Source organism: Passer domesticus, unplaced genomic scaffold (assembly GCF_036417665.1).
Source record: "Passer domesticus isolate bPasDom1 unplaced genomic scaffold, bPasDom1.hap1 HAP1_SCAFFOLD_107, whole genome shotgun sequence".
In the NCBI taxonomy this organism is placed as follows: domain Eukaryota; kingdom Metazoa; phylum Chordata; class Aves; order Passeriformes; family Passeridae; genus Passer; species Passer domesticus.
The window spans coordinates 7,972-35,940 of record NW_026989908.1 but is presented as its reverse complement, the minus strand read 5'-3'; the positions used below and the strand labels follow the sequence as shown (position 1 = coordinate 35,940).

Below are 27,969 nucleotides of genomic sequence, written 5' to 3'. Positions count from 1 at the left end.
CAGAATTGCCTCAGCTGACTGAGGCTTCTGGGAATTGTCCCTCAAAATGTCTTCGAGAACACAGATCTCCAGGAGGTTTTCAAGGCAGCAGGCTGCAGGACCCTGCGCCGCTGCCTCCAGGAGAGATCTTGTCCCTGCTGGAGCCATTTGGGCTCAGCCCTGCCGCAGCTGGACGAGACACAGCAGGCAGCGGGTGCTCTGCTTCTTGTGAACTCCCTTCTTCAAGGAGCAGCCAGGAAAGGCTGTCCCGCTGCCCGGGCCTTATCAATTCCCTGCCCACTCTTGCCCGCGCCCAAACAGCCGCTTCCTACCGGAACGCTGCCGCGAGCCTGGTGCAGGCAGTGCAGGGCGAGCTCCAGCTGAGCTGCTGCCCCGGGAAGGCCACGGGAGCTGGCCATGTCCAACAGTTCTCTGACTGCAAGCACAACAAAAACCCACCCAAAGTCAGCCTTGAGCCAACAAAGGGGAAGGCTTGCCATACAAGGCAGAAGGAAAGCACAAGAGCTAAAGCCTGCAGCTTGGAGAGCACCAAAAGGAGAGCAAAGCAAGGGGCAGCTGAAGCAAGGGCCCACCTAGTGCTGCCTCTCCCTTCCATGCAGCTTTTGTCATAAGGAGTGGAGGCCAATCTCCCCTCTTCCAGTGGCACATGCCCCTGACCCATTTGGAGAGCAGCACAGTTGCTCTTTTTCCTGCTCTGCTGCAGAAGCAGAGCATTGTCCTTACCCCTACCACTTCCACAAGGGAAGATGGGCATGACAAGGAGAGAAGCAGAGCCTGCCAAAAGCTGCCTTTTTATCCAAAAACCAGCACGTTACATGCCCGACTATCTCAGGAGTGGAAGGAAAGCTTGACAGTTACCTCTGTCCGGTTTTTCCAGGTCAGGGTCGTCTTCCTCCAAGGGCTTCCAGACCAGGGTTGCAGGCTCTTCATCCTCACTTGGCGGCCCGGTCTGCACCTCAGGGTGCTCGGCCTGAAAGTCACTGCCAACATTGATGTGTCTAGAGGACGAAGGAGGAGGATGTAAGAAAGGCAAGTGGTCAAGAGACACCTGGCGTGCAGCCACAGCCTTGGACCAATCCCACCGTGACTCTGAAGGAGCAGTTGTCCTGCTCGCCATTCCTCAAGTTTGCTGTCCTTTAACCCTAGGCCAAAACTCACGGCTCAGTGTGGGCTCTTGCTTTCCTTTTCATTGTGCCTCTCCTTTCCACCTGAAAGAGATCAAAACAACGCTCCAGATAAAACTCATTCTGCCAAGATGTGTCGGTAGCCTGCTTCTCATCCTCATCATCACTGAAAACCCCAAGCTCCTCTGTCCCAGCTCCTCTCCGTTAGGTGTCCTTGTTGTGTTTTTCACTTGGAATTTCTGAGGCAGGTCCCTCTAGCAGTCTGCAGCTTCCTGAAGAAGGAAAGCTGAAGGGCAGGCACTAGAGTGCCGTGAGTCTTGGGGCCAGTGAGAAGAGCCAAGAGGATGGCATGGAAGATGCACTACTGCAGGCTTGGGTTGGATGGAAGGAAAAGGTTCTTCAGCCAGAGGGGGCTTGGGCACTGGAACTGCCTCCCCAGGGAAGGGCTCCCAGCACCAAGGCTGAGAGAGTTCCAAAAGTCTTTGGACACTGCTCTTGGGCACAGGCTGGGATTTTTGAGGCTGTCCTGAGCAGGCCCAGGTGCTGGGCTCCATGATCTTTGGGAGTCCCTTCCAGCCCAGAAAATGCTGTGATACTGTGATTGTGTTCCTGAGAAGCACCACTCAAGAGGGCATCTCACAGCTGCCTCTGACCGTGAGGCAGAGCCAGCCCTACACACATTGAACAACACAGACAAATCTAGAGCAATATCTCTCTGGAAAAGAGATGCAAGGCAGGTGGAAAAAAATCAAAAAAGCTATGAAAATAGAATATTGTTCCAGTGGCTGGAAGTGATGTAAGTATGTGAGTACATAAGAATTGCTGCAACCAGATCATTTTGGAGGATGAAAGCCAGTACTGCAGGACAAGCCCAGCAAACTGCTTCCATGCTCTGATGGGCAGGCATCCCAGAGGAGAAGTCCCATCCTTCTGTTTTTTGAAGCTTTGCAGGAGGTGTGACCAGAGTGAGGGCGTAACAGGATTTGTGGACACTGAACCCCTAACCTCCTCCGGAATGACCAGTTGGTTTTGGGGTCACCACAACGTAGTTTTAGGACTTAAATGGGTGCCAAGAACTTTTACACAGGTCACCAGTGGACGAGAATCTGCAAGTGCACCGTGACAGCTCCCTACGTCCTCTATGGAAAGGTCTGTATTTCCCCTGGAGGCAGCATTATTCCTGGAGAAGTTGCAGCCTGCTTTCATGTGCAACCTCGTCTGGGGAAAGTGACCACACACCGTGTCTGTGGTGGTTGGTGGCAGAGCCAGCTGGAGCCTCCTGCCGTTCTGTGAGTGCTTTGGGGGCCCACGGGGATTTTCTTACCTTGCACAGTGCCAAGTGCTGTGGGGATGCCTGGCGGCAGACGAGGAGATGAGGATGTCGCTGCAGAGGCCAGCTGTGGCGCTGAGTGCAGAAGGTGGCTGCTGAGGGACAGCCCAGGAGCAGATGCTGCAGCTGCTGCTCCAGCGCTGCTCCACCAGTGTTCCACCAACGGCCGCAGGAGCAGCAGACAAGGGCAGTTGCTATGGGCACAGCCCAATATTCCATGCAGAACCCCAGGGGAGCCATGGGACAAAAACAGGGATAGGCCACCTTTGCCCCTTCTACCTCTTCTGCTGAGAGTTTGCTCTGAGGAGCTCCCCACTGGGGCTTTTCTCCTCAGTCCTCTGGACATGGAAAAGCAGAGCCGGGACAGCTCTGGCTCTCCTCTGTGCTTCTCTGTAAGGTGCCTGCAGCTGAACAGGCACAGGAGCTGGCTCTGTCCAAGGGCCCATTCCACATTTCCTGCACTGCAGAACCACAAGGACTCCTGCTGCTGCCTCTCCTCTGGCTCTGAGAGGAGCTAGAGCTTGCAAATCGTTCCGTGCAGAACCAAGTGCAAAGCTTTCTCTCCAAGTGGCGGCATTCATCCTGCCCCCTTTCTCAATTGTCTGGTGCCCAATAATGTCACTTGATGTTTTCCCTCCTTTGGCCTGCTGAGCTGGTCTCTCACCTCAACACTCCTTCCCTGAAACTTGGAGAAACGGGATGTTTCTCAGGAGAGCTGATGGGGACACACACACTGGGGCAGTGCACCAGCATTGCTGTAGTCAACAGGTCATGCAGAATTTCTAGGTCTCTCTTCCAGCTCCCTTGAAGAAGGGAGAATGTTCATCTCTACTACTCTGGCATTCCTCTAAAGAAGGAACACCAAGAGAATTTCTTTTCCACACTAATGGCCTTCACCTTTGTTGGAATACTTAGGTGCCAGATATGGCAAAACCCAGCCACTTGTACTGCTTTCCTGCCTAAGGTTTAAGCAAAAGCAAATCTTGCTTCCTTCCCAGCCTGCATGTTACACCCACACCAGCCACCTGCTGGGAAAACATCTGGAACAAGGCCCACTGCAAGGCAGATACTTTGTAGGCTCCAGATCCCACCTGCACTGGCTCCAGCAGGCAAGGGCAAGCTTTAGTCACTTCCCAGAAGCAGCCTGGCCATTCCCCACTGCCTCGCTCCCTCGCCATCCTCCACAGCCCCTGCTGCCAAAGCCTTGCTAGTCAGAGCCATTTGCTGGGCTCGGTAAAAGAGTGACTTGGATTCTTCTTTGGCGCAAATACCAAAGCTGTGAGAAGGGAGAGGATCAGGTTCACAGCCGCTCTGCTTTAGCTAAGGACATTACTGGAGGCTCAGAGCCTGGTCCTTTAAAGCGAAACTGAATCTGAACTCCTGGTGTCTTTGTGGTGCATGTGGATATTTCTTTTCTAGAATCAGAGGGGTTAGAAAAGTCCTCCAAGGTGCTCAAGTCCATCTGTCCCCCAAAATGAAACAAAGTTATGTTGCTGGGCAACAAAAAGGCCTCAACCCACTACTTTTATCCCAGCAAGTACAGTGAGACAAGAGCACTCCTTTAGATCCAATGCACTGAATTCAGCAAAGCCTCCCCAGCCACTCCCAGCTGAGATGTTCAGGAATCAAAGGAGGAAGCTCCACCATGATTTCATTGGCAGTAATGGGGACACGCCTCTGGAAGTGCTGCCAGCTGAGCCAGGGGCTGGGCCTGGGGGGGACTCATGTGCCCCCATTGCTCTCTCAGGGCAAATGCCGTGTGTGCAACACCAAGGAAATGTAACGAACACTGCCTCAGGGATTTCATACAGACAAAAAGGCAAAATGGAACAAACTTTGGTTTAATGATACAGACAGATCATATCTCAACAAAGACAAAATGAGAAAAGATGGAGCATAGTGAACATGTAACCTCTTACATGTCATGATAAATAACACACTATTAATCTATTAGTAATCTAACACAACTAATCATCTAATACTACTAATACATCTTTAATATTACTAATGTATCTTAACTAATAAACTGAGAAATTCCTATCACGTAAACTTAATGGACAAATAAAGAATCCTAAAAATCTTAAAAAGCTATCTTATTTCTATCTAATCCTCTTGACCCCTAACTCTTGCTAGCCTGGGGCAAATGCGGGGCTAATTTGGCCTTTTCTTCTTGGGGAGAGGCTGTGCATCCTTGCGTGGGCGATGTCTTCTCCTGTGCTTGTTCCTTTCCTTGATGGTTTCAAACTCCCTGGAAGACAGGAAACAAACCATCCATTGTTAACTTCATACACACCATTAAGCCAAGCGCCAAGATCTCCCTTTTTGGATGAATTTCTGCCTTTTCAGGCTGTGACACATTTGTAAAGTGATCAACACCATGAGTCTGATCTTTCTGGTTTCAATTCTTTGAAATGTCTTCCTCCTTTTGCTTCGTCCTAGGTTTCATTGGATCATCAGCATCAAAGCAAGCTTTGATGCATGTGTTCCTGCTTGTATGAGCTGTGTCTTGTTGGGGCATGGCAAGGTTTCACTGGGAATGCTGGGTTTGAACGAAGCTGTTTGGGTTCCAAGTGGGCTGTAAGCTTGAGCAGGGCTGCCAGGGGCCATCCTGCAAGTGGCCTCAGCTTGCCCTGTGGTGCCTTTGGAAAGGGTCAGCGTGCTTTAGGCCAAAGGGGCAGCTGGGAGCAGAAGGAGGAGGAGCTTGCGCACCGTTGGCACTGCCCGCACGGAAAGGGGCCTCCCGCCGGCTGGGGCGGCTGGCGCGGTTGGCAGCAGGGACACTCCGCGCTGCCAGCCCGCTTGCGGCTTCTCTTCCCGGTCTCCCCAGTCTCCTTCCTGGGAGGGCTTTTCCTCCTCTTCCATTTGCCTGCAGTCTGGAAATCAAAGAATCCTTATCAGTGCTTCCTTCCTCTCAGAAAGCTGGAATTCACAGCATCCACCCCAAAAATCTATTGGCCTAAGCAAATTCTTCCAAACCCCAAAGAGCTGAGAAAAGGGCTGGATATGGCAGGGGGCTGCAGCACGTTGCCAACCCAGCACTTGCAGGAAAATACTCCTCTTTACCACAGCTCCAATGGATGGGATAAATACGTGGCTATCTCTAGTTGTACATGTCTTATTTCTACCTCTCTCCCTAACATCTGTTTATCTCTGGTTTTCCTCCCCACATGTCTAGGGCATGGGTTTAACGTTCAGTCAAATTAGTGAAGACACATGATTACCCACTTTCTGCTACCCAAAATAATCTCTCTCTTTCCTTATCTTCCACTTGGAATTTTTGCAGCATTTATTTTTCTTTCCCCTTGATCAGTGCTAAAATGAAAGTTTCCCTTCCAAGCTTCAGTTTCTTCAGTGATCCTGTCAAGCATTTTCTCAGAAGCTTTTTTCATGCAATTGAGTGTTAATTTCAGCAATTTTGGTGATTTTCTGTGTGATTTCTGCAAGTCTCCTGTTCATTAGGGCACCGCTTGGGAAGGCAGAAAGAGAAAAAGGATGTTTCTGTATGTCTGTATTCACTAGTGGAATATTCTTGGATAGGGAGAGTGATTAGCTGCATTTTACATGTACTGCTAACCTGAAAGTGCAACAGTTAACTTGGGGAGAAATCAAAGCCAGATCTCTCCTTCTACCAGCCTGTATTCAAATGTAAAGTAAATAGAGCAGGGTGAGAATGTTAGTGCTCCATTAGTGCATCCATAGATTCCTGCGATGCCTGGGAACCTGATGCTCAGAGTCTTCCATGTTAAGGAGAACTGCATTTCAGTGAACTGCATTTCAGCAAAGAGAGTCCCTGTGCACAGGCACCAAAGGGAAGAGGGTCCCACGGAGAGTCGGCCGAGGAACGACACTCACAGCCCATGTGGCTACATGCTGCTCCCCTTTGTTAAGCAACTTTGGCACATTTGTCCTTCTCTAGACACTGTCTCACACCACTAATGCTTAATGCTCCTTGGTTCAGTAGCTGCATTCACACATGCATGTTAATTACTGATTGGCTGTCACGCCATAAGCATCTTTAGCTAAGGTGTGCCAAATTAGCAGTTCCCACTTGTGTGTGCTTGGCATTTGGTTTCATCTGGGCACAATGCTCCTTCTTCCTTGATGTATCTGTTTGAGGACAGCATATGATCTGTCTCGTTCTGGGGACAGTACATGGTCTTCAGAGTAACTGTGTAAACTGCAGACCAGATTTTCCAATTCTCACAGGAGAATGCCATGGCCTTGTTCAGTCAGGAATCCTTCTACAGTTTGTGGACCCATTTTCTGTATGGCCAGAGGCTTTTCCTTGCCACAAAAAAACCCCAACAGAAAAACAAAAAAACCCCACAAACTTTCAAATACAAAACCAAACCAAAACAATGCAAAAACAAACAAACAAACAAACAAAAGACCCAAAACAAAACAAAACAAAACCACCACCCAAAATCAACAATAGCAACAATAGCAAAAAACCCAAACAAACAAACAAACAAAAACCTAAAAAACCAAAACAAAACAAAAAGGTAAAAAAATTAAAAATCAAAAAACCAAAAAACAAACCAACTCAAAGAATTACCTCAAGTAGTAATAAAAGAAAAACTACTAAGATTAGGGATTCCTTGATTCCTTTTGGAATGTCATCAGATACAGATTCTCATTTCAGAGCTGAAACTGTACAAAAGTTATGTAAAACACTCCCAGTTAAATGGGACCTACTCAGCCCATGGTCATTTCCAACAACAAGGCTGACAGAATAAATCAGAGTCTAAAACCAGAAATGAATAAAAGTGACCAGGAAAACTCACTGAAGTGGCCACCAGTGCTTCCCCTTACTCTCTTGAGGTTCAGAATTCCAGTGGCTTCTAAAGAAAAAGTGAGCCCATAGGAAATGCTCTATGGAAAGCACTACAAAGTTCCAATCCTTTCTTGAGAAAGTCATATGATAGGAAATGATAATTTCAGTCCCATTTCATACCATTTTTGTGGAAAGTGATCTCATCTTTCCACAAGTTTCTGCTGTGACCATCCCTGGTGACTTTGGATACTCAGGTATATCCTCATCAGCCTGGGAACTGTGTCTTATGTCAGAAAGCAGAGAAACAAGCCACCTAAAGAAAAGTGGAAAGGACCATTTGAAGTGTTCCTAAGCACTCCTGCAGCAATAAAAGGGGATGGGATCAGTACATTGATACACCTGCCCCCAAGGGAAGATAGCCCCAACACATAAGGGAGTGGAGGGGGAAAATGTAGATGAGAATTTGAAGCCTCTATTTGTTAAAGCATGGAAATAAAACTTTCTAATGCAGTGTAGAGTGAGCTAGAAGAAATCCCATCAAGGGAAAGATATGTCATGAATGGCTAACCATGAAAAGTCCTCAGTCTCAGCCCAGCCTGGGCAGCAGCACTCTGGCACGCTCTGTCAAGCAGCAGCAGCCAGCAGGCCCAGGGGAGGCAGCCCAGCACAATTCACCCCATGCCCCCCACGGCAGCGTCCCTGGGGCTGCTGCACTGCAGAGCTGGAGGAGCACCCCAGAGCCAGGCAAAAATGGACCCAAGTCTCAGGGTTTAGGAGGTGACATTTTCTTGAACTTCACTTGAAGGAGAACAGAAGGGCAACAACAGCTCAGGTGTTCAATCACAAAACACCCCAAGGGCTCTCAGGTACAGGGACTCAACATTGTTGGCTTGGAGACAATGGAGGAATTTGTAGAATGCTCTGCAAGGAAGAAAGGGGCATTTCCAGCCACCTTTGAGTGTTCCCAAATATTATCCTCCCTCAGACAATTCCACATCCTTTCCCTAAAGAAGGTTACGGCCTTGCTGGCAACACCTCTGCCATGTCAGCTGAATGAATACATGGAGGAAACTTAGGAAAAGGACTAGTCTATGCCCCCATAGGTCTGTGCAGGAATCACGATCTGTGTCTCTCTAGAAAGGCTGCTTGAGACAGACTAGTCTTAAAAATGATAAGAAATGGACAGCATTTCCATAGGGACACTTGAACTGAATTTCCTTTTAAAATCCATTGAAGTACCTTGCCTCCAACATTTCTCCAAGTGTTTTAGAAAACTCTTACAGAGATCTGCATCTTCCCTGGCTCACTGAGAAGGCGAGGCCATGATCTCCAAGCAGTCCTGAGAGCTGCTTCAGCTGACAGCTTAGAGCAGCCCATGTGCACTCCTCTGTAACCCTCCAAAACGAGGTCATTTGGGGACAGGGTTGTCCAAACTTCTAAGCCTTTGACAACTTTGGCAAAGAGTTTGAATTAATAAGAAAGGTCAAAAACACCCCTACACTTATCATAAAGAATTTCCACCAACTGCAATATTTTCTTAAAATGAGCACTTCATAGTAGAAGTAGTGGGCTTCCACCCTCTACTGATCAATTTATTTCAATGGACAAACGTAAGTCTTGAAGAAAAGAATTCACCAGCAAAAAGCCACTCCAAACATGATACAATCAACATTGAGAGATGGAATTACCAATAGTGACATTTCTTTATTGTTAATATTCAATACTATCATCTTTCAACTTCTTAAAATTACTAAACTTCTATGAACTAATCCTACATTTTTAAAAAATCATCTACTCCAAAGTGCTAACATAGCCTAAGGTTCTGTACTAACTTAAATAATCCAAAACATCCTAATCCTCCGTTGAAGTGAAAAATCCTGAGTTCAAAGATGTTCCTCTGTTGAAGCAGATGTCTGGTGCCAGTACTCCACTCACTGCTGCTCAAATTCAGAAATGCAGCTCTGAATATGGGCCAACTTCTTGTGGAGGTACTGGCACCTGCTCCTTATTTCAGAGTAGCTGGGGCTACCCTGTGAAGGAGAAAGCAAAAGAAAATCAGGGCATGCAAACACTTCTGCAGAGTTTAGAATCTGATATCCTTTGCTTTAAAAAAGCCTTGAGGCAGACTCAGCAGTTGCCATGGCCCTGCAGGTCTGGTGTCACACGTACCTGTTGTAACTGCTGATAATCTGCTGGGACTCAATGATGCGGCATCTTCAAAAAAAAAAAAAACCAACAAATACAAACCATGAAGAATGTTTCACTGGCACCATAAAATGCACACTTTGGTAAAACACTAAAAGTACACTCAGTCTGACTCTATAGAGATTTTCTTCCCTGTGAGCCACCACTCTTCTGGCAAGTTTACCAAACAAATCTCCATCTCCCAGCATCACCCAAGATCTGTAATTTAGCCTCTCAATAGGCAATAGAAGGAGCCCATGCTCTAAGACTCTGCTTGGGACACCTCTCATAGACAGCTGTTTCTTCATAGACAGCTCAAACAGGGGCTTTTGGGCAGGGTCTTGCCAAAATCAGACCCAGCCCAAGCAGTGTCTGAGCATATATGCCAATTCCACAGTTTCCCTCTGTCTCACTGAGCAGCTCCAGGGAATCCAAAACACTGCTGTGATGAAGCACAGTCTTCATGGTTTTATCCTTCTTTACCTGATGGGCTTTGGAGCCTGGAGTCAGAGACTTCCATTGTTCCTGAAAATGTCTGAACTTCTTGATGGTCTTGTCAATCTTTAAATATAAATTCCGATATTCCTCATATTCTGCATTGAAGTCATCCTTGTAGTGCTGGCGTTGCTCCAAAGAGACAATGGCTCCGTATTTTCTAAAGGAAAAAATGAGACCATTTTTCTCTGAGTGAACTCTAAGAGAACATTTGAGTATGTTTCTATTCCATAAAACACACATATAATTTGACACCAAGCACAGGGAAATGACAAACAGACACACAAGCTTTGAGTCAGTGGCTCTGGGACTGACAGTTTCTGCTTTCAAGCTCATGTGCATCAAGAGAATGTAGTCAGGTAACTCTGGGAATCTGACACATTTCTATGTGGCCCATTTCTAGTTACTAATAGCTTACATTGTAGAGGTTTCCTTCATGAGCAGGTGGAGCACATTTAGAAATTATGTGCCCTCATTTCAAATGTCAAAGGAAAAACAAACACAGCAGCTTCAGGAAGAGAAGACACATAACTAAATTATAATCTCTTCCTTTGTAGGAAAAACTTAATTGAGTTACATATGACTGCAAAAATTCATCTGCAAAATATTTTTGTAAAGGAATGTATTTATGGAGATGAATGAACTTTTGAGCTACATTCTTGTCTGTCTAACGGTAAAGCAGAGTCAATGATACTATTTGATTCTTCTAGTGGACAGCAGTTACATCACTGAGCTGGGAACTGAGGCATTTCTAACACACAAAAGGAAACAAAGCCACAAAAGCAAACTCTAGACAAGTCAGAAACTACAAGAAGAAATACCCAAAGCACATCAGCTCCTCAGGAGGCCAAAACTCATTAAAATGCTTAAAGCCACTGATGGGAGTCAAACCTTCTTCATTCCCTTCTCCCTCAAATCAGCAGGTGTGAGGTTTATCAAGCTCATGATACAAATCCAAGATGAAGTGGTAATGAGAACAATAGATGCCACTTGCCAACACTCTCACACCAATGCTTCTGCTCCTCTGGGCCTGAAGGTCTGGTTTTTATTGGATGACAAAAACTCCTTCGGCGTTGGAATGAATCTTTCATACCACTATGAGATTAATATTTACAAGCAGAAAATTGCTTACAAGTTGAAATTCAGTAGTAGGACAGACAACAACTTGTTCCAAGGATGCTTGCCAGGCCTGATACACCTGATTAATTTTGAAAAGAAAACCACAGATGCCTTTCTCATAGCTCGGGATTGTTCTAACAATGTAATGTTTTAACTTTTAGGGCGTACTGAAAAGACCTCTTCCTCTCTCATTTGTGCTGTCAGCTGATGTTCTCCTCAAGGATGTCAGGCTAACCAAAATGTAGAATTCTTATCAAACCCAAACTGTAGAAGGAGTAATAGATGTACTAACAGTCATAAAAACAACACCAGCATTAAACCAGCCACACAGCCAATCAATTTCTTGGAAGTATTTTGTCTCCAATGGCTGGTGACAAGTCAGAGGTCTAAAGGGAATCCAGGAAGCCAAGTGTTCTCATCAGTTTGGCCAGACTAGCACACACACCTTCACAGAGGCATTGGCTGGGTTGCAGCCTTCTGCTGCTTGCAAAACAATCCCTGCTTTTGTCTTCACTGCACAGGGAAGCTCAGGCAAAGCCCACCCACTCCCAGCTGCCCTCAAAGGCAAAAGGAATGCCCCAAAGTGCTGCCTGGCTGTCCCCAAGCACTACACTGGCTTCTATAGGGATCCAAAATGTCTGTCTGACACCAAAGGCAGGAGGAACATGTGCTCCAGCCCATGCTGAGGCACACACACCATGCTCTGCTCCATCAGACAAAGAACACACAGGACGTACTCAGCAGCTTCAGGCACCTCCTCAGCAGCCTGACAGCCAGCCCGCTCCCACAGCTCCAGCCTGGCTCTGCAGGGAGCTTCCTGGGGCACCTCCCTCCTTCTGAGACACAGCTCTGCCTTTCCCATTCTCTTTGGGCCAGCAGAGCCATTACTGCCTTCCTCAAACCTGCACTCTGGTAGCCTCTCACCTGACCGCTCCTTTCCCTCATGGCACAAAGGTCTCTCCAGCACTGTTTACCAAGGGCCAGCATGGAGACAAAGCCACCCAGACAGACAGAGCCCAGAGAAACAGTGCCCATAAGGAGTGCAGAGCAGCCCAAAACAACACACAAGCTCTCTTTTCACACCCTTTGCCTTTTGACTGCCTCAGCTTCGTACCTCTTCTTGGTCAGCTTGCATGGTGGCAACTTCCTGCTTCATCTCAAGCAGCCTTTTCTCCTGCTCCTTCTCTACCTCTGCCAGGAAGTTTGCCCATGCTGCCAGCAGCTGCTGTGCCTCCAAATGCTGCCCTTCCAGCTCCTGGTGAGGGGAGGAAGACACTTCCAATGAAGTTCCATCCAAGTTCACCAAATAATCAGTGGAAGCTTCATGCCTCACACCACCCCCCACCAGAAAATGCACATCAGTAGTGTCTCTGTGCCTTCCAGAAATGCTGTCCAAACCAGAAATTCAGAAGGAGGATCAGCAGGTGGGACAAAAGGAGATGTCACCTTCCTTTCCTGATCTGATGGCTGCCTCTTTCCCGGCCCCTCTCTCCTCTGGATTCCTACGTGCTCTCAGAGGCTCTGTTCTCCAGTGCTGAAGTGGTCCTTGTCATCTCCTTTGCTCCCTGCATTCCCTTGCTGCAGGGATGGCAGCAATCAGGCTGTCAGAAGAGGCTTAAGAGAAGCTCCGCTGATTGCAGAAATGGATGCTGCCCAAAAGGAAAAAGAAACAAAACAAACCAAATTAAAAGAGACAAAGGAAAAAGGAACCATTCTTTTCCAAACTGAGTTCCTAACAGGGCTGACCTGGATTCCTCCAGCACCCAGAAATACACAGACATGGGACTGAGGGCACCAGCAGCACATCTGCCTTCATGTCCAGCATGCTGCTGTCACAGGCAAACACAGCCCAGAACTGCACTAGTCCATTCCTCATGGTGTCATCACTTGCTGGGATTTTTGTCCTCCTATAACTGTGGGATTGCTGCTTGCTGTCCTAAGGATTTATTCCTTTCAGGAAAGTCAACAGACTTATTCAAACTCCTCTTTTCTACAGATATGGGCTCTTTCAGTGTCCAAGAGAGATGTGGGGCATAAAGCATCCCTCAAGAGACTCCCAAGAGCTCGGAAAAACGTTGATCCCACGTGTTGTTCTCAGGAGCTCTGGACATGCAGGTTTTCAGCAGCAAGCCAGGAGCAAGGACACAAGCAGCAGGGTGCAGATGTGCTCAGCTCTGGCTTGCAGGAAGAGCAGTGTCTGCCTCAGCACACCCCACTCCCTCCTGTGCTGGCTGGCATCTTCCTTCACAGCAGGCACAGCCAAGGAAGTGGCCTGGTCACCAGCTCCTTGTCTGCCACCAAACCTGGCAGCAAAGCCACAGCCATTCTCATCTACTTGATGGGGCCAGGCAGCACATGGGGCTGGCACAAATCCTGCACAGCTGTGCCTGTTTGGCTGGCAGAAACCTCCAAGGGTGGGCCAGGAGGGACAAGCTAGGTGCTCTCGGATGCTCACAGTGAGCTCCACCCCAGCTCCCCCCTTCCCACAGACCAATCTAAAACCGCTTGGCAGGGACTGCTTTCATTGTGTTCCTCAAGCCCCCGTCCCCAGCATTGCAATACTTCAGTTCCTTTGCTACCAGGCAAACCTGAATACAGCACTTGAGAGCAAAAGAGGGACACAGAAATGACCAGAAGGTGGGAGCTCTCCTCTGAGGAAGGGTTGGGAGACTTGTGCTTGTTTAGCCTGGAGAAGAGCAAGCCCCAAGGAGACTTTTCAATAGTTTCAGGGGCTTCTAGGAAAGTTGGGGACATATCTTTTAGCAGGGCCAATTGCAAGAGGACAAGGGGGAACGGCTTTAAGCTAAAAGACACTCAATTCAGATTGGCTCTGAGGAAGAAACTGTTTGTGAGGAGAGTGCTGGAACACTGGCACTGGCTGCCCAGAGAGCTGGGAGGAGCCCCAACCCAGCAACATTCAAGCTCCGCTTGGATGGGACTCTGAGCAACCTGATCTACTTGAAGATGCCCTTGCCAGTGGCTGGGGTTTTGCGCTAGATGACTTTCACTGGTCCCTTCTAACCTCAGCAATCAAGATCCTACTTAGTTTTCATTTGAAAAGCACCCAGAGCAGAGATTACTCTGTGGGGGGCCCATCTGATTCCCTGGAGTTTGGCCGAGGAGCAAACCCTGGCAGGGAACAGCTGTTTGGCCTGCAGCCGCTTTGCCTTGTACCTGCAGAAGTTCCTTGGCAGAGCCTCGCCTGTCCACATCCATCTGCAGGCAGCAGCCCAGAAATTCACACAAGCCAGGGGGTAGCCTGAGCTGCTGCAGATTTGGAACCCCTTGCTTGCCTATCAGGTAGCTGGCCTGAAGCAAAAGGAAACATGAGACTCTATGTGATTCTTCCATACCTTTCAGGGCTCACCTAGACTCCATCTTTAAAACTCCAGTCTGCAGTGGCAATTTCTTGCCTAGCAGATGCTTAGAGATGAGCCTTGTCTCCCAAAGGAAAAAAGGCCCCAGTGCAGCCCCAGCTATTCCAAGCTGCACCAGGTCTTGCCTTGACGGCTGATGTGAGCCCCAGAGACCTTTTTTGAAGTGGCCCTTGCTGGAAGCACTTCAAGCTGTGGGAATGGGATTTTCTCTAATGGACATGGAGCAGAAGGACACGGCTATCTGAGCACAGTTGCACCTTACCTTGACACTGGTCTCCTGCATATAAGGAGCCTCTCCTGTGGCCATTTCTATTCCCACGATGCCAAGGGACCAGGTGTCCACTTTGGGGCTGTAAGGCTCTCTTCTCACCACCTCGGGTGCCATCCAGTAAGTGGTCCCGACCATCGACCTCCGTTTCCTGTGCTCAGGGCTGAGCACAGCATAGAGGCCAAAATCAGCTGAGGAGGAAAACAAACACTGCTTCAAGTAGGAAACCAAGGAAAAGTGTTCCTCACTCTCAGTCCCAGAACGCAGTGCTGAATCCAGCTGGAAAAGCAGCTGGGCTTTCCTTGCTCAGGGGTGCAGCCAAGGACATGGGCAATTGCACAGCTAACAACCTGCCCAGGATTCCCACAAAACCTTGGCTTTTCCTCATTCCCCTGAACGTTTACACTGTCTCCCTTTGGAAGGAACACCCACAAACCAAAGTTCCTCTGGATACCTGGTTGCTCTCTAGACCACTCAGCACCTTCCAGCTGCGGCCTGGGCTTGCACAGCGCTCCCTGCACTCTCAGCAGCCACTGCTGGCACCCGGCACCTCTCCAAAGCAGCCCCACACCGCCTCCCCGCAGCGCCGCGCCTCAGCAGGAATACCCACCCAGCTTGACGGAGCCATCCCGGCCCAGAAGGATGTTGTCACTTTTGATGTCTCTGTGGATCACCTGCTTGGCATGAAGGAAAGCCAGGCCTTGCAGGCACTGCCAGGGGAAAAAGAAAGAGGAGGCCAAGAGTTAGCCTGATCTGATTTCATCACATGCAGAAGGAGGCTGTTCCTGAAGATTCACAGATCTCCAAGGAGCAGTGAGTGCTGGCAGGAGGAAGAGCTTGCTGCTGCAGCACTAGGAGAGCAGGATCTTTCCAAGGGAAGGCATATTAGCTTTGGAGGGGGAAGCATCAGTAAGTCGTTGCTCCAGACTGTCCTCTGCAAAGCCAGTCAGAATGAGCGCTGCTGCAGCGGATGCGCTCTCCCCGTCCGGACGACAAACAATGGTTTGCCAAAAGAGGAAAACGTCCCTGCCTTGGATACCAAGGGGATCACTGTCGGGTGGAAGACTGGAGGACCAGGGTTCTATGGCTGCCTCAACAGCAGACTTGGAACTAGCTCTTTTTGTCAGTTTTCAGCAGCAAGCACCATGCTGGGTGCCATGCCATCCTTTGGAGTGGAGACCTGTGACACATGAGTCTCTCTTTGGCTTGGCCTCTGGTTTAAAACTCTCACAGCAGCACCTTTGCACTTACAGGCAAAGAAGGCAGTGCAGAAAGGCTCTGGGCAAAGGCTTGGGGAGGCAAAGTGCAGAACAGAAAATAAAAAGGAAAAAGAGACAGAGAGTTCAATGATGGTGGATAAGAGTGAAGAACAGAGTACAGTAAGGGCAGGGACACTGGCAGGCAGTTCAGTCCAGATGCTCTTTCTTCTCTGAAGCAGAAGAGCAACACAGAAAGAAAGCTCTGAACATGGAATCACTCACTTTGCAGTGCTTTCAAAGGATGAGCCTTGTCCAAGCCATCCCAAGCACAAGCAGGACCCCTTACCTCCCGACACACTGTTGCTATGTGTCCTACAGCCATCCTTCTCACGGTGACCACATCAGCTAAGGAGCCTCCATCCATATATTCCAACACCAGCAGGACAGCCTCATCCACAAGGTAGCTGCAAGAGGAAAGCAACAGCATGGAGCTGAACATGCACAGCTAAATTGCTGTGGGGAAGAAAAGACTACAGCTGAGTTTTGTTTCCAGGTCACTGGTAAATGAAGATGGAATCAAATGAAGACACACTCCACCTAGGCTAGCCAGTGCCTGCCATCTGTGCCACCTAAAGGAAGAAGGCACATCCATGGAAAAGGAGACGGCTTAGGTGGCAAGCAGGGGAAAAAGGAGGTTTAGTGAGGAAAAAGAGAAATCTGGAAGTGGACACATCCCAGCAGCTGCTTCATCATCTTCAGACACAAATTGCACCATTCCCTCCAGCAGCAAGGAGACACAGTTTTCACAGCTTTTACTAAAGGCAAGTGGGTGTGCAGCACTGCCAACACCCTTTGGAAAACCTTGCAGAAAGGACAGTCACAAACAGGAAAATAATTTCAGACCTGGCAAATTATGTGTCTCCTAGCCTAGTCTTTTGGCATGCAAGGCTATGGAAAATAGTGGGAACAGCACAAGGTACATAATCTCTGGCATGTTTTCTCCTCCAACACTTGGAAAAAATCACGCCCCAAACCAGCAAAACCACATGCAGCAAGTGAACATACAGGCTGCTGGCTTAGTAAGAGAGCCAGGTTTCTGAGATCAATCTTCAAGCTGTTTATGTCAGGAAGCATTCATGGGGACAGAATGCAAACTCCTCCCATGCCTGGTGCAGGAGTGGATTGATGTTCATTGAAAGATCCATTTTCTGCCAGTGGCTAAAGAGTTTTTAAATCTTTGCCTTGCAAGTATGGAAATGAACATTCCCAGAAAATCACCAGAACTACTTACCTTTCTAAGTAGCTGACAATATTGGCGTTCTTATTTTCTCTCATGAGCAGGATTTCTTTTAATATTCCCTCACAGCCCTGGTGCTGGAGATAAAGTTCCTTTACAGCCACCTACAATGACATCAAAAGCTCTTAGGGACAGACATGACCAGAGCCTCTTTCTCCGGGCACTCATGGGCCTGGATGCCTTGTCACCTCGGAAAAAAGGGACTCTAAAGCATCAACCACAAAGCGCTAACACCACCCTCTGCACCCGCAGGCTTCTCAAACAGACTTTGTTTAGCACTACTATTATCATTTACACACGCTTTGGAAGCCAAAAGTAATTTTTCTCCTGTGAAGAGATGGCTGCCAATTCAATTGTGTGCCAGAGTAAACACATACAAACACGATGGGGAAAATGCTGCCAAAAAAGAACTGCAAAGCGACTCAAAGTAAAGTTACAATCCCAGCACATCCACACTTCTTCAGTTTGGCTTTTGCAACTTTGAAGAACAATCTTTAGACTTGAAATTATTGAATGGGTTTAAAAATGAATACCCCTTTCTGTGGTACACTATGGATGTGCCCCAAGTTCTAAGTACAGGGCTCAGGGCTTTCGGACGCCTCCAAGACCTCCCTCCAAGTGCAGTTCCTGAGCACAGCTCTGCAGCTGGATAAGGAACTACCTTCTCTAATTCCTTACTATCAAGGAAGATGGAATGTATTTCCTGAGAGTCAAAAAGGAGAATTCAGGACTTGGAACTTCTAGCCCCGAAGAGCAGCAAGACTCTCCAAGACACCACCATGCCTGGTCAGAACAGAGAGCATCTCTCTAGTGGAACACAGGATCAACACAAGGTTGTATTATTTAAGGCTCTTCATCAACTTCTTCTCATTCATCTGTGCACGTGTCTCTGTCTCTGTGTGTGTAGGTGTGTGTGTATGTGAACTAGGTTCCCTAGGACTGAAAGGCAAAACTGTGCTCCAGACAAGATCTCTCTTTTTGAAGGGCTTGCATTGTATTTTCCAACTGAATCACGTGATAGAAAACAAAATATCTGTGTCTGATCCTGGGCTTAAGAGGAATTGGGCTGGAATGATGGCTCTTGCCATCAGCTAATCTATGCACATTTATCCAGTAAGTCCAAGCTAGCGTGTCCTCTGAAAGACACCACGGCCATCCTTGCATTCATTCAGGTAGGTAGGAAGGACAAAGTCTGTCTCAAATGCATTTTGCAGCCTGCCTCTAGACAGACTGCTTCTGCAGAACAGCCTCTGCAGCAAAGACAGGCAGGCCAAAGCTCTGGCCACAGATCACATCACAGGGAAAGCACTCAAGAGCTGCAAGATCTGCACGGGCACTCACCGCTTGTCCTGTGGCAGTGTTGAAGGCCTTATAAACAGCTCCAAAGCCCCTAGAATCAGAACAGTGGCAAGAGCAGAGAAGTTGTTCAGTGCTGAGGAGCAAAAGGCAGCCCAGGCAGGAGCTCTGTACTGCCTGCAGTGGCTCTAAAACACTGGGCTTTGTCTACTCTTCAGCCAAGGGCACAGCAGCCCAGCAGCCCTCTGCCATGCAGAGTGTCCAAGAGAAAAGCTGGCTGCCACAGGAAGAAAAAGGGCTGCTAGAAATCTCCAATGTACACACTAGCTTCTGCATGTGGGGGGGTTTTCTCTGCCTTTTTCTTCTTGTGTCTGTGCCTGTGACGTGCCTTTCCAGGCAATGAAACACACAGTGCTGCTGGGCCTTCTCACTGCTCTCCTTTCATCCTACCTGCCAAACTCAGGCAATGCCACACAGCCTTTCTTATTTTCCTGACCACTGAATATTGTTTCCAGAAAAATACTAAGAAATGCAACTGAGAGCTGTTATCTGACAGCTGTCTGGTGGGAAACAACACACAAAACCTGCTCTCTCAGGTTTTCCTTCCTTCATGAGTGTGGCCATATTACTTTGAATCATACAAAACCATGTCTCCTGGGAAAATAGGCAAACTGGTGCCCCGTCTTGGAGGGACAGGAGGGCTTCCAGGTCCTGCTCCTTGAGGCAGCCAAGACATTGTCAGAATCCAGTTATCTTTGATGATGCCTTGTACTGCCTCAGTAGTGAGACAGGGACAATCTGGAGCCAGGCTCTGAAGATGCTTGCAGCTTGCCTGACTCCCCACATGCTATTGCACCACCAAAACTCCTGGCCTGTGGTTCTGTAGAAATAAGTGTGGCTGCACTCACCCACTGCCAAGATGTTCCCATCCAGTGTACTTCTTTTCTGGATCTTCCACACTCACCACACACCCTGAAAGAAACAAAATGCAAGAAGCAAAGTTCAAAACAGAGAGATTGAGCTTGCAGGAGATCTGAAACCCAGCTCCACTCTCTGGGGCTCTGAGCAATTTGTGGTCACTTGGCTAACGATAACATCAACAAGAACAACAACAGCAGCCCCAGCAAAACAGGCAGCTCTGCACAGAGTCTGATTCTACCACACTCCTTTGCAGGGTTGCCTTGAGGGGAAACTAAGTCCATGGAAAAGCCATCAGAGCAGACAGAGAACAGAAGAGAACAGGCACCAAGGCAAGCGGCTGTCATCTACAAATGGGAAGGAGGGCTGAAAAATCAGGAGCCTTCATTTTCTTGGGAAGAAACACTCTCTTGGGAGATTCAGCACAAGATTACATACTTCCAAAGATTCAATGCACCCTGGGATCTGGGATGAAGTTTTATCAACATCTGCTTTTTGCAGAGCAGAAAGAATCTTGCAAAGTGAATTCCAGGAGAGGAGGGGATGTTCCCTTCCTCTCAGCAGTTTGCCTAAAGAATGCCTTGACATTTTCAGAGAACAGCAGCTCATGCTACATCCAAGAACAATGCCTCTAAGAATTAGAACCCTTTTATTTAGGAGCAGGCTAAGTTCTGAAGACCACTTTGCCCATTCCTCATTTAGTGAAGAACTACAAGTTCTGGTCTTCATCCTGGGCTGCAGCAGCCACAGGCACTGGACTTGGCCCCTTGAACAGCACCCACGTGCACCATCTTCCCAAAGAGCACAGCCCAGACGGGTCACAAGGACAGCGCCGCTCCTCAGGCGCTGCTGTGACACAGACACCTGCACAAAGGAGATGCTGATCCTCTCACCAGCCCAGGCAAAGCTGCAGCAACGGGGTGGCAGCTGCAACCCCACAGCTGAGGAAGGCTCCAGCCCCTGCAGGCACAGCAGCTGTCAGTGGCAGGGCAGGATGACAAAAAGCTTGGCAAAGCCCACGAATGGCCACTGACAGCCACTGTCAAGAAGCCAGAGGCAGACCCAGCTCTGTTACAAGCTGTTGACCCCACTCAAGGCAGAACATGGTTGTCTTTCTCTTCAGACCCACGGAGGAGTCAATCAATCCACCTTTTGTCCCAACAGCTGATGGCAGACACTGAGTAAACTGGGCTCTGCTCTGTGCCTGACCCGTTAGTCTCTGACAGCACTGCACTGGCAGCTCTTACTAGTTGTAAGAAGCAACTCAGCTGTACTGCGGAGTCACCAAGGCCTTGGTGTGCTTTCCTCGAGTGCAGGAATCTGTGCAGGGATTGAGGCCAATGCTTAGTATTCCAAGAGTGTTTACCAGCTGGGCATTAGCAGTGACAAAGTGCCTGCTACTGGAGGAACACGCAGCAGAGGGGCTGCAGGCTTCCTCCTGAGAATTGCCTGCAGGGCAGTTCTATCTGGAAATGCCACATGGATGTGTCTCTTTGATGCATCTTCCTAGGCATACAACAAAAATATCAAACAGGGATTGTCAAAAAAAGTGTGGTGGTTTTCGTCTTTTGGGGCACTTTGAAAACAACTCTTCCTCTCTCAGGATTGTTCTAACAATGTAACATTTTAGCTTTTAGGGCACATTGAAAAGACCTCTTCCTCTCTTATTTGTGCTATCAACGGATGTTCTCATTCAGAAGGTCAGGCTAACCCAAATGTAGAATTCTTATCAAACCCAAACTGTAGAAGGAACAGTAGAAGTACTAACAGTCATAAAAACAACACCAGCATTAAACCAGCCCCACAGACAATCAAGTTCTGGGAAGTATTTTGTCTCCAATGACTGGTGACAGGTCAGGAGTCTAAAGGGAATCCAGGAAGCCAAGTGTTCTCATCAGTTTGGCCAGACTAGCACACACACCTTCACAGAGTCATTGGCTGGGTTGCAGCCTTCTGCTGCTTGCAAAACAATCCCTGCTCTTGTCTTCACTGCACAGGGAAGCTCAGGCAAAGCCCCCCCACTCCCAGCTGCCCTCAAAGGCAAAATGAATGCCTCAAAGTGCTGCCTGGCTGCCCCCAAGCACAACACTGTCTTCTGTAGAGATCCACAATATCTGTCTGACACCAAAGGCAGGAGGAACATGTGCTCCAGGCCATGCTGAGGCTCACACACTATAAAACACTGCTCGGTCACACAAGAAATCCCCAGGACGTACTCAGCAGCTTCAGGAACTGCTTCTCTCTCTCCTGGCTTGAGCGGGCCGAGCTGCTCATGCTCTGGTTTTCAGGCTGTGGAGAGGAGGCTTCTTGGCAGGATGCTGCTGCACCAGCAGCTTCGATGGCAGATCCTGCGTCCACCTGGGAGAAGAAATTTGTTTGTGTCAGAAAGGTGCTTGGCAGAGATGCCCCAGACAGAGCATTTCAAAGGCAAGCCCTTAGGAACAGCACTGGTGCTAGGCTGCAGGCTGAGCTGTCAACTCTTCCTCCTCAAGTCAAACCCACACAAGCAGCCAGAGACTACAGCTTGTCACAGCCAGCCGTAGAGGAGAGTGTGAAAGGGAAAGAGCAACTTTAGACTTCAGCCCGTTCTGAGGACTGCAGTCACCATGGACAGGGACAACTTGCTCAGAATCTGTGTGGATCACCATGCTCACCTGAACAAGCCCCTAAAAAAACAAAGGGAGCACTAAGAGGCCAGCAGAAATACATTCACAGGATTGCTGGCCCACTGGCCACAGCACTAGCCCTGCTGCCCAGGGCAGCAGCTGAGATTCAGCAGCCCAGGAAGTGTCCTTCTGTCCAGCTGCCATGGAGCCCACAGAGCACAGCAGTCAGAGACATTGCCCCCATCCACTGCTGCTCTGCAGGGGAAAGGCAGCAAGGGCAGAGACCACTTGTTGCAGGACTGCAGTGCCTCCTGCTCTTTCACTCACCTGCTTTTCTTCAGCCAGCCTGCACTGCAGCAGGACCTTGTGCATCCTTTCCATTTCCTCTTGGTGCCTCTTCTCCATTGCCCTCATCTTCCTCTCAGCTTCCTGCAGCATGACCTTGATATTCCATCAAGAGAAATCTCACTGGCACCTGCTATCACACTCAGGTTTCCTCTTTTCCAGTCTCTAAAGCACTTCTATTCAGCCACTTCTTTCTGCTTCTCTACCCAGCTCTAACCCTTGCATCCCAGCTCTTTTTCCTGCTGCTCAGCACTGGAGCCTGCCAGGCTCTGTGCTTCCAGGGCCTGCAGTAGTCCTTGCCTCCCCTTCCTCAGATCTCCAGTTCCTGCCCCCATCACTGCCCTTCCCTCTGCTGCCTGCCTACTCAGGCTCACCTGCCCGTTCTGCCACTGCTCATTCAGCCTCTGCCTCAGCTGCTCACTTTGCTTCAGCTCTCTCTGCAGCTGGTACACCTTGTGGATGACAGCAGCCTTCTGACGCTGCTCTTCCTGCAGCACCTGCACACAAAGGAAGAGAAGATGGCTTTAAACTTCCCACACTCCACTTGTGTGGCAACCAAAACTGATGTGCTCTCGCTTTCCAAAAGCATTTTGTTCTCATGCTCGTATTTCTATGGGGCCAGCTGAGAGACAATGCCACCCAGACAGAAAGTGCCCAGGGAAGCAGTGCCCATAAGGAGCCCAGAGGAGTCCAAAACAGCACACAAACTCTCTTTCCACACTCTGTGCCTCTTGACTGCCTCTGCTTAGTAGCTTTTCTTCTTCAGCTTGCATGAGGGCAATTTCCCCCTTCATCTCAAGCAGCCTTTTCTCCTGCTCCCTCTCTACCTCTGCCAGGAAGTTTGCCCGTTCCTCCAGCTGCTTCCGTGCCTCCACATGCTGCTCTTCCAGTTGTCTCTCCTGATGAGTGGAACAGACAATTCCTGATGAAGTCCAAGCAATGCTCCCCATAGAAAGAGATGGAAGCTTCATCCCTCCACCAACCCCCCCACCTGGAAAGTGCACATGAGTCGTGACTTTGTGCCCTCCAGCAATGCTGTTCTAACCCAAAATGTAGAGGGAGTGTCAGCAGGTGGAAGGAAGGAGTTGCCACCTTCCTTCCCTGCTCTCATGGCTGCCTGTTTTCTGGCCCCTCTCTCCTCAGCATTTCTGCCTGTTCTCAGAGGCTCTGTGCTCACATTGCCCCTGCCCTTTGATCAAGGAAGAGCTGCACATGGACTGCAGGATGAGGATGAGGCCAGCGCCTCAATGATCCAGTCACAAGGCAGGCCACCAGCTGAAATACCAGCAACACGGGGCCTCTTGCATATGATTCAGGCCCAAAGACATCTGTCCACCATGGGAGGACAGAAAGCAAGGAACCCAGTTGCTGGGACTGCAGTTGGCAGCAAGGTCAGCAGCCGCCTGCTGCATGGCACAAGGCTGTCGGGAAGATCCTGCCCCTTCGCTGCCATGCTTTGTGTGGCGACCACCCAGCCTCCTGGGGAACTTGGCTGATGCCCATCCTCAACCTGTGCATGCATATTCTGTCCCAGCATTGTCCTCTGGCTCTTCACAGGCCTTCAAGTATGAGCCCTTGAAGGCCCCTGCTGCCTGGCCCAGCAACGTCTGGCCTACAGCAGATGCTTGTGGCCATGTCACATACTCAGGCTGCTCTTCTGCTGAGACAGCCCACCAAACCCGCCTGAAATCTTCAGGTGCCTCTTGTTTCTTACCAGTTCTTGCACGAGATTCCTTTTTTCCTCTTCCTGGGCAGACTGCCAGAGTCTCAAAGCCTTGCAGCACTGCTCTTGTGCCCAGCGGAGCTGTTCAGCCATGTCTTCACATTGCTGCTGGCTGAGCGCTCTTACAGCCAGCAGCTCACGACGAAGGCCCCTCACATCCTCTGCAAACATGACACACGGCAATCAGACACTCCACAAGCAGAGCAATCTGCTGGCCTTAAGCCCTTCCAGTTTCAGGCAAGGAGGGACCTGCCCTCAGCTGCTTCACTGCTCAGAAGCCCTGCGCACAGAGCTGCCTTCGCAGCCACTGCACTGGGCAGGGCCATCAGCAGAAACAAAGCGCACCAGGCTCTCACCCAGTATCGCCTCCTTGGCCTGCCTGGCCCTGCACACTTGGGCTTCCACACGGCTCCTGGCCATCTCCAGCTCCCATATGTGCTGCTGAGCCTCCAGCAGGCTGCTTTGCAGGCTCTCCTTCTCTGACCTACAAGGCGTGAAGATGAAGAGCAATTGCTCCTGGCACACACGGGCAGACTCTGCAGTAAGATGTCCTTAAGATCCCTACACCTTAGTACGCAAAATGGCTTGCATGGAAACTCAGATACAGCAGGACTATTTTGCCACTTTACATAGCAAATCAGGCCCCTCCAGGTGACTGGGCAGCCTTTCCTCATGACCTAGCCCAGCTCAGTTTGGTCTCAGCAACCAAAGCTGAAATTGCTGTTGCCTGACCTATCACACATGGGTGTGCCCACCAAGTATCTGCAAAGGGACAAAAGCCCAGCCTCTGCTCACAGCCCTGAGCTCATCAGCACTTCCAAGTCACTCTGCAGGTGCAGGACAGAACAGGGCTCTCCTGGCTGACTCCTCAATGCTTCATGCCATTCATAGTGGACGTAGAGGTACTTTGTTGGCCAGGCACTCTCTAAGTAAAAGGGACTAAAGGAATTCACCAAACCATATAGCAAAACCTCTGGCTTCTAGCAGCATGAGTAGGAAACCAGAAGTAGGTTTCTATCTGCACAAGAACTCTCTAGGAGGAGGGACAGATATCCAGCCAATTAAATTACTGGAATTGGATGAACAAGACCACTTGCTACCTTTATTTTTGCCTAACTAAGCTGCAGTGCCCAAATATCTGGGCACTCTTTAAAAAGGAAGAAGGATCAGCCAAAATGATCCTTGACAGGTTACAGAGGTGACTGGACAAGTGGGCAAGAATCAGTGCGCAGCAAGAATCCCCAGACACTGTCAAGAAGTCACAAGACCTTTCCCTTCTGCTGCTGCTGCTCTTTGTAAGCAGTTCTAGGTTCTGCACCATCCTTCACAAGAGTCAGCTCTGCAGGCTCTCAAGATTTTCAGCGTGACCCTCCAGCTTCACCTGAAGCGTCAGCACCCTACTCACAACATTCACATCTAAGAGCCTTGAATTCCAAAAACCCCATGTCAAACAGCTTGGCAAGCAAAGACTGATGGTCAGATGCACTGAAGGAGAAAGCAAAACCAGAGGGAAACTTCTGGTTTCAGCAAACATCTGCACAGTGTCCCTGGTCCTCAACTGAGTGCCAAGTTGGCTTGCTTTGCACTTGTCACAGGAATGTGCAAGGGGTCCCAAGCAGGCACCCAAAAAAAGCTTTGAGAGCTTGAGCTGGCAGAAAAGTAATATTCACATCACAGTATCCTTCCGTTTTTGCTTGTATCTCTTTGCTTCTCTGCCCAAGAAACATCTGGAGAGCACAGAGCAGGCAGTAAATCCTGACATAATGCTCACCACTTTTGTAACTACAGACCTTCAGTAATGTCCCACCCAGGGTCTCCTCCCTGCCTTTACCTGGCCTCTGCCAGCTGCTCTGAAAGGCCTCGCAGGTCCCGCTCCGTGGCTGCCAGTCGTGCTTCCAGGGCAGCGTTCTCTTGTGCCAGCACTGCCTTCTCTCTGCACACCTGGGACAGGGTGTGCCCTTGGCGGGAGAACTCCTGCAGCAGCTTCTCCAGGCCCCTGTGGGCTGGCCGCTGCCGGCGGGAAACCTGGCATGGAGGGGCACCATTTTTCAAGAGGAACAACAACAACAACAACACAGGTTCGGTCTCAGCTTGCTGCCAGAAGCAGCATTCGGGGGGGTCTTGCTAGGACAAATCCCTCTCCCACAAGTGCTGCCTAGGAACAAGGTGAGCGTACCTTTGGCACAGCCAGAGGAACCGCTTCTTTCAGCAGATCCCTCTGAGGCTGCCATTCCTCCGCTGTCAGTGCCGCCACTTCAGACGCCCTCTCCAGTGAGGAGTGGCGCTTTCTCGCAAATGCAGCCAACTCCTTCCACCTACAGCAAGCAGACAGACAAACAAGCCTTTAATTGCAACACAGTCTCCTTGCAAGACCAGGACTGCATAGCATGTCCCACACAAGGCAGTCTCAGGGGCTTCCAACAGCCCTCTACTTCCCCCTCAAGTGAATGCTGCAATTCCCTCCCTAGACCAGCATCTCTCTTTGTTGTTCATGCAGGTGAAGGAGTCACCACTGAGGAAGTCAAACAAGCTTCCAGAAGCCACAGAACACTTCCAGAAAGCTCAGGTACTCTCAGCGTAACAGCTTCCTGCCTGCTAGCTCTTACACTCCTTTCTGATTACGGTGGATATTGGACTTGCAAAAGTTCTTCTTTGGCTAAGACATGCTTGCTAAGTCTAGATGAGTACTGCCACAATTACTCTTGCTTTCACTAGTGAAACAAGGAAAGAGCCTGCAAGCCATAGCTTGGGGAGGAGGTGGGGACGATTTTCCAATCCAATTATCAAAGGATGGGTTAGGCTGGCAGAAATCCCAGGAAGCCTCTAGCCCAGGCTTCAGTTCCAAGCACTTGGGGTCAGCATCTGGACAGGCTGCTCAAGGCCCTATCCAGCTGGGGCTTCGGAATGTCTAGGGCTGGAATCTGCACAAGCTCTCTGAGATGTTTCTTATGCTGCATGACTGCCTTTGCAGGTCAATGCTTTGCTCTCCTTAAGCCCAGCCTGAGCCTCCCTTGCTTTTACTCTGGTCTAGTTTGGAATGCTTTTTGTCAAGGTTTAAGGAGTGAGTCCCAGGAGGCAGCTGTGCTCTAGGTTGCTCAGCAGCCAGACCTGCCCTGGGCTGCCTTCCCCCGTCTGTGCTGAGCAAGTCCAACAAGGAGAAAGCCAAATTTGTTCTTTGACACTGGGCCTCCTAAAGCCCAGCAATGCCCAGCCCTGCTCAGAGAAAGCGAGAAAGCTCAACACACACCTGAACTCCTGGGCGCCGTGCACTCCGTCCGTGCTCTCCTGCCGCTCCGCCTTTCCTGCCTGGGCCCAGGAGTCCTGACTGGCAAGATCCTCTCCTCGTGGGACCTGCAAGGAATAGGCAGGGAAAAAGCACAAACAAGCAGAGCTGGCAGCGCCTGTGAGGTGAGAGCGGGCCCGGCCTTGGCCGGGGTGCAGCCCCAGCAGAGGCCTGGCAGAGCCCGGAGCAGCCTGAGCCTGGGCAGAGGCAGGCTGGAAGGAGGCCCTTGGAGCTGCAGGAGGCAGCAGCCGGGCCCTGGGTGCCTCTTCCTGGCAGCGGGCGAATCCTCCGCTCTCAGAGCCCAGGTGGCAGCTGGCTGCTCCCGAGGGGAAGCGTAGCCGTGCTGGGCACAGCCCAGACTGGAGGCATTGGCCGTCTGGAGTCTGCCCAGGAGCAGAGAAAGGCCAGGGGAAGCCCAGGGCCGGTGGCGTGGCTGAGGATTCCTACTCTTCTGCCGGCTGCCCTGTGACTCCTGGCAAAGGGCAGCAGTGTGTGCAGCACTCTGGGCAGCGGCGCAGGGAGCCGGGCTGCTGGGCAGGCTGGAGCACAGGGCAGCGTCCTTCAGGCACGGCACTTGTGCCAGGGCAAGCCAGGCCAGCCTGAGGCACTGACAGCTTGGCAGCTCCCATCT

At 49.8% G+C, this 27,969-nt stretch overlaps 1 protein-coding gene across 1 annotated transcript; it reads right to left on the bottom strand.

The window, feature by feature from the left end:
- Positions 1-8,016: 8,016 nt before the first annotated feature.
- LOC135291712 (serine/threonine-protein kinase PAK 3-like) lies at positions 8,017-27,707 on the bottom strand. Its single transcript, XM_064405984.1, has 21 exons — positions 27,699-27,707; positions 27,303-27,406; positions 26,232-26,370; positions 25,887-26,080; positions 24,412-24,539; positions 24,047-24,216; positions 23,160-23,231; positions 22,707-22,829; positions 22,315-22,428; positions 21,598-21,739; positions 19,372-19,435; positions 18,509-18,557; positions 17,162-17,271; positions 16,217-16,334; positions 15,282-15,381; positions 14,666-14,862; positions 14,201-14,335; positions 12,141-12,675; positions 9,896-10,067; positions 9,398-9,442; positions 8,017-9,258 (listed from the first exon to the last, which is right to left on the bottom strand). Exons 1-18 carry the CDS (start codon positions 27,705-27,707, stop codon positions 12,631-12,633), a joined length of 2,013 nt encoding a protein of 670 aa, XP_064262054.1. The 3' UTR covers positions 8,017-9,258; positions 9,398-9,442; positions 9,896-10,067; positions 12,141-12,630.
- Between the last annotated feature and the right edge of the window lie 262 nt (positions 27,708-27,969).

What these genes read in the sequence shown, in the direction of transcription:
- LOC135291712 (XM_064405984.1), bottom strand. An exon ending in GGCTGGCTGAAGAAAAGCAG is followed by an intron (nt 21,740 to 22,314) that starts GTGAGTGAAAGA and finishes TTCTTCTCCCAG; the next exon opens with GTGGACGCAGGATCTGCCAT. An exon ending in ATTGTCAGCTACTTAGAAAG is followed by an intron (nt 16,335 to 17,161) that starts GTAAGTAGTTCT and finishes TTCCTCTTGCAG; the next exon opens with CTACCTTGTGGATGAGGCTG.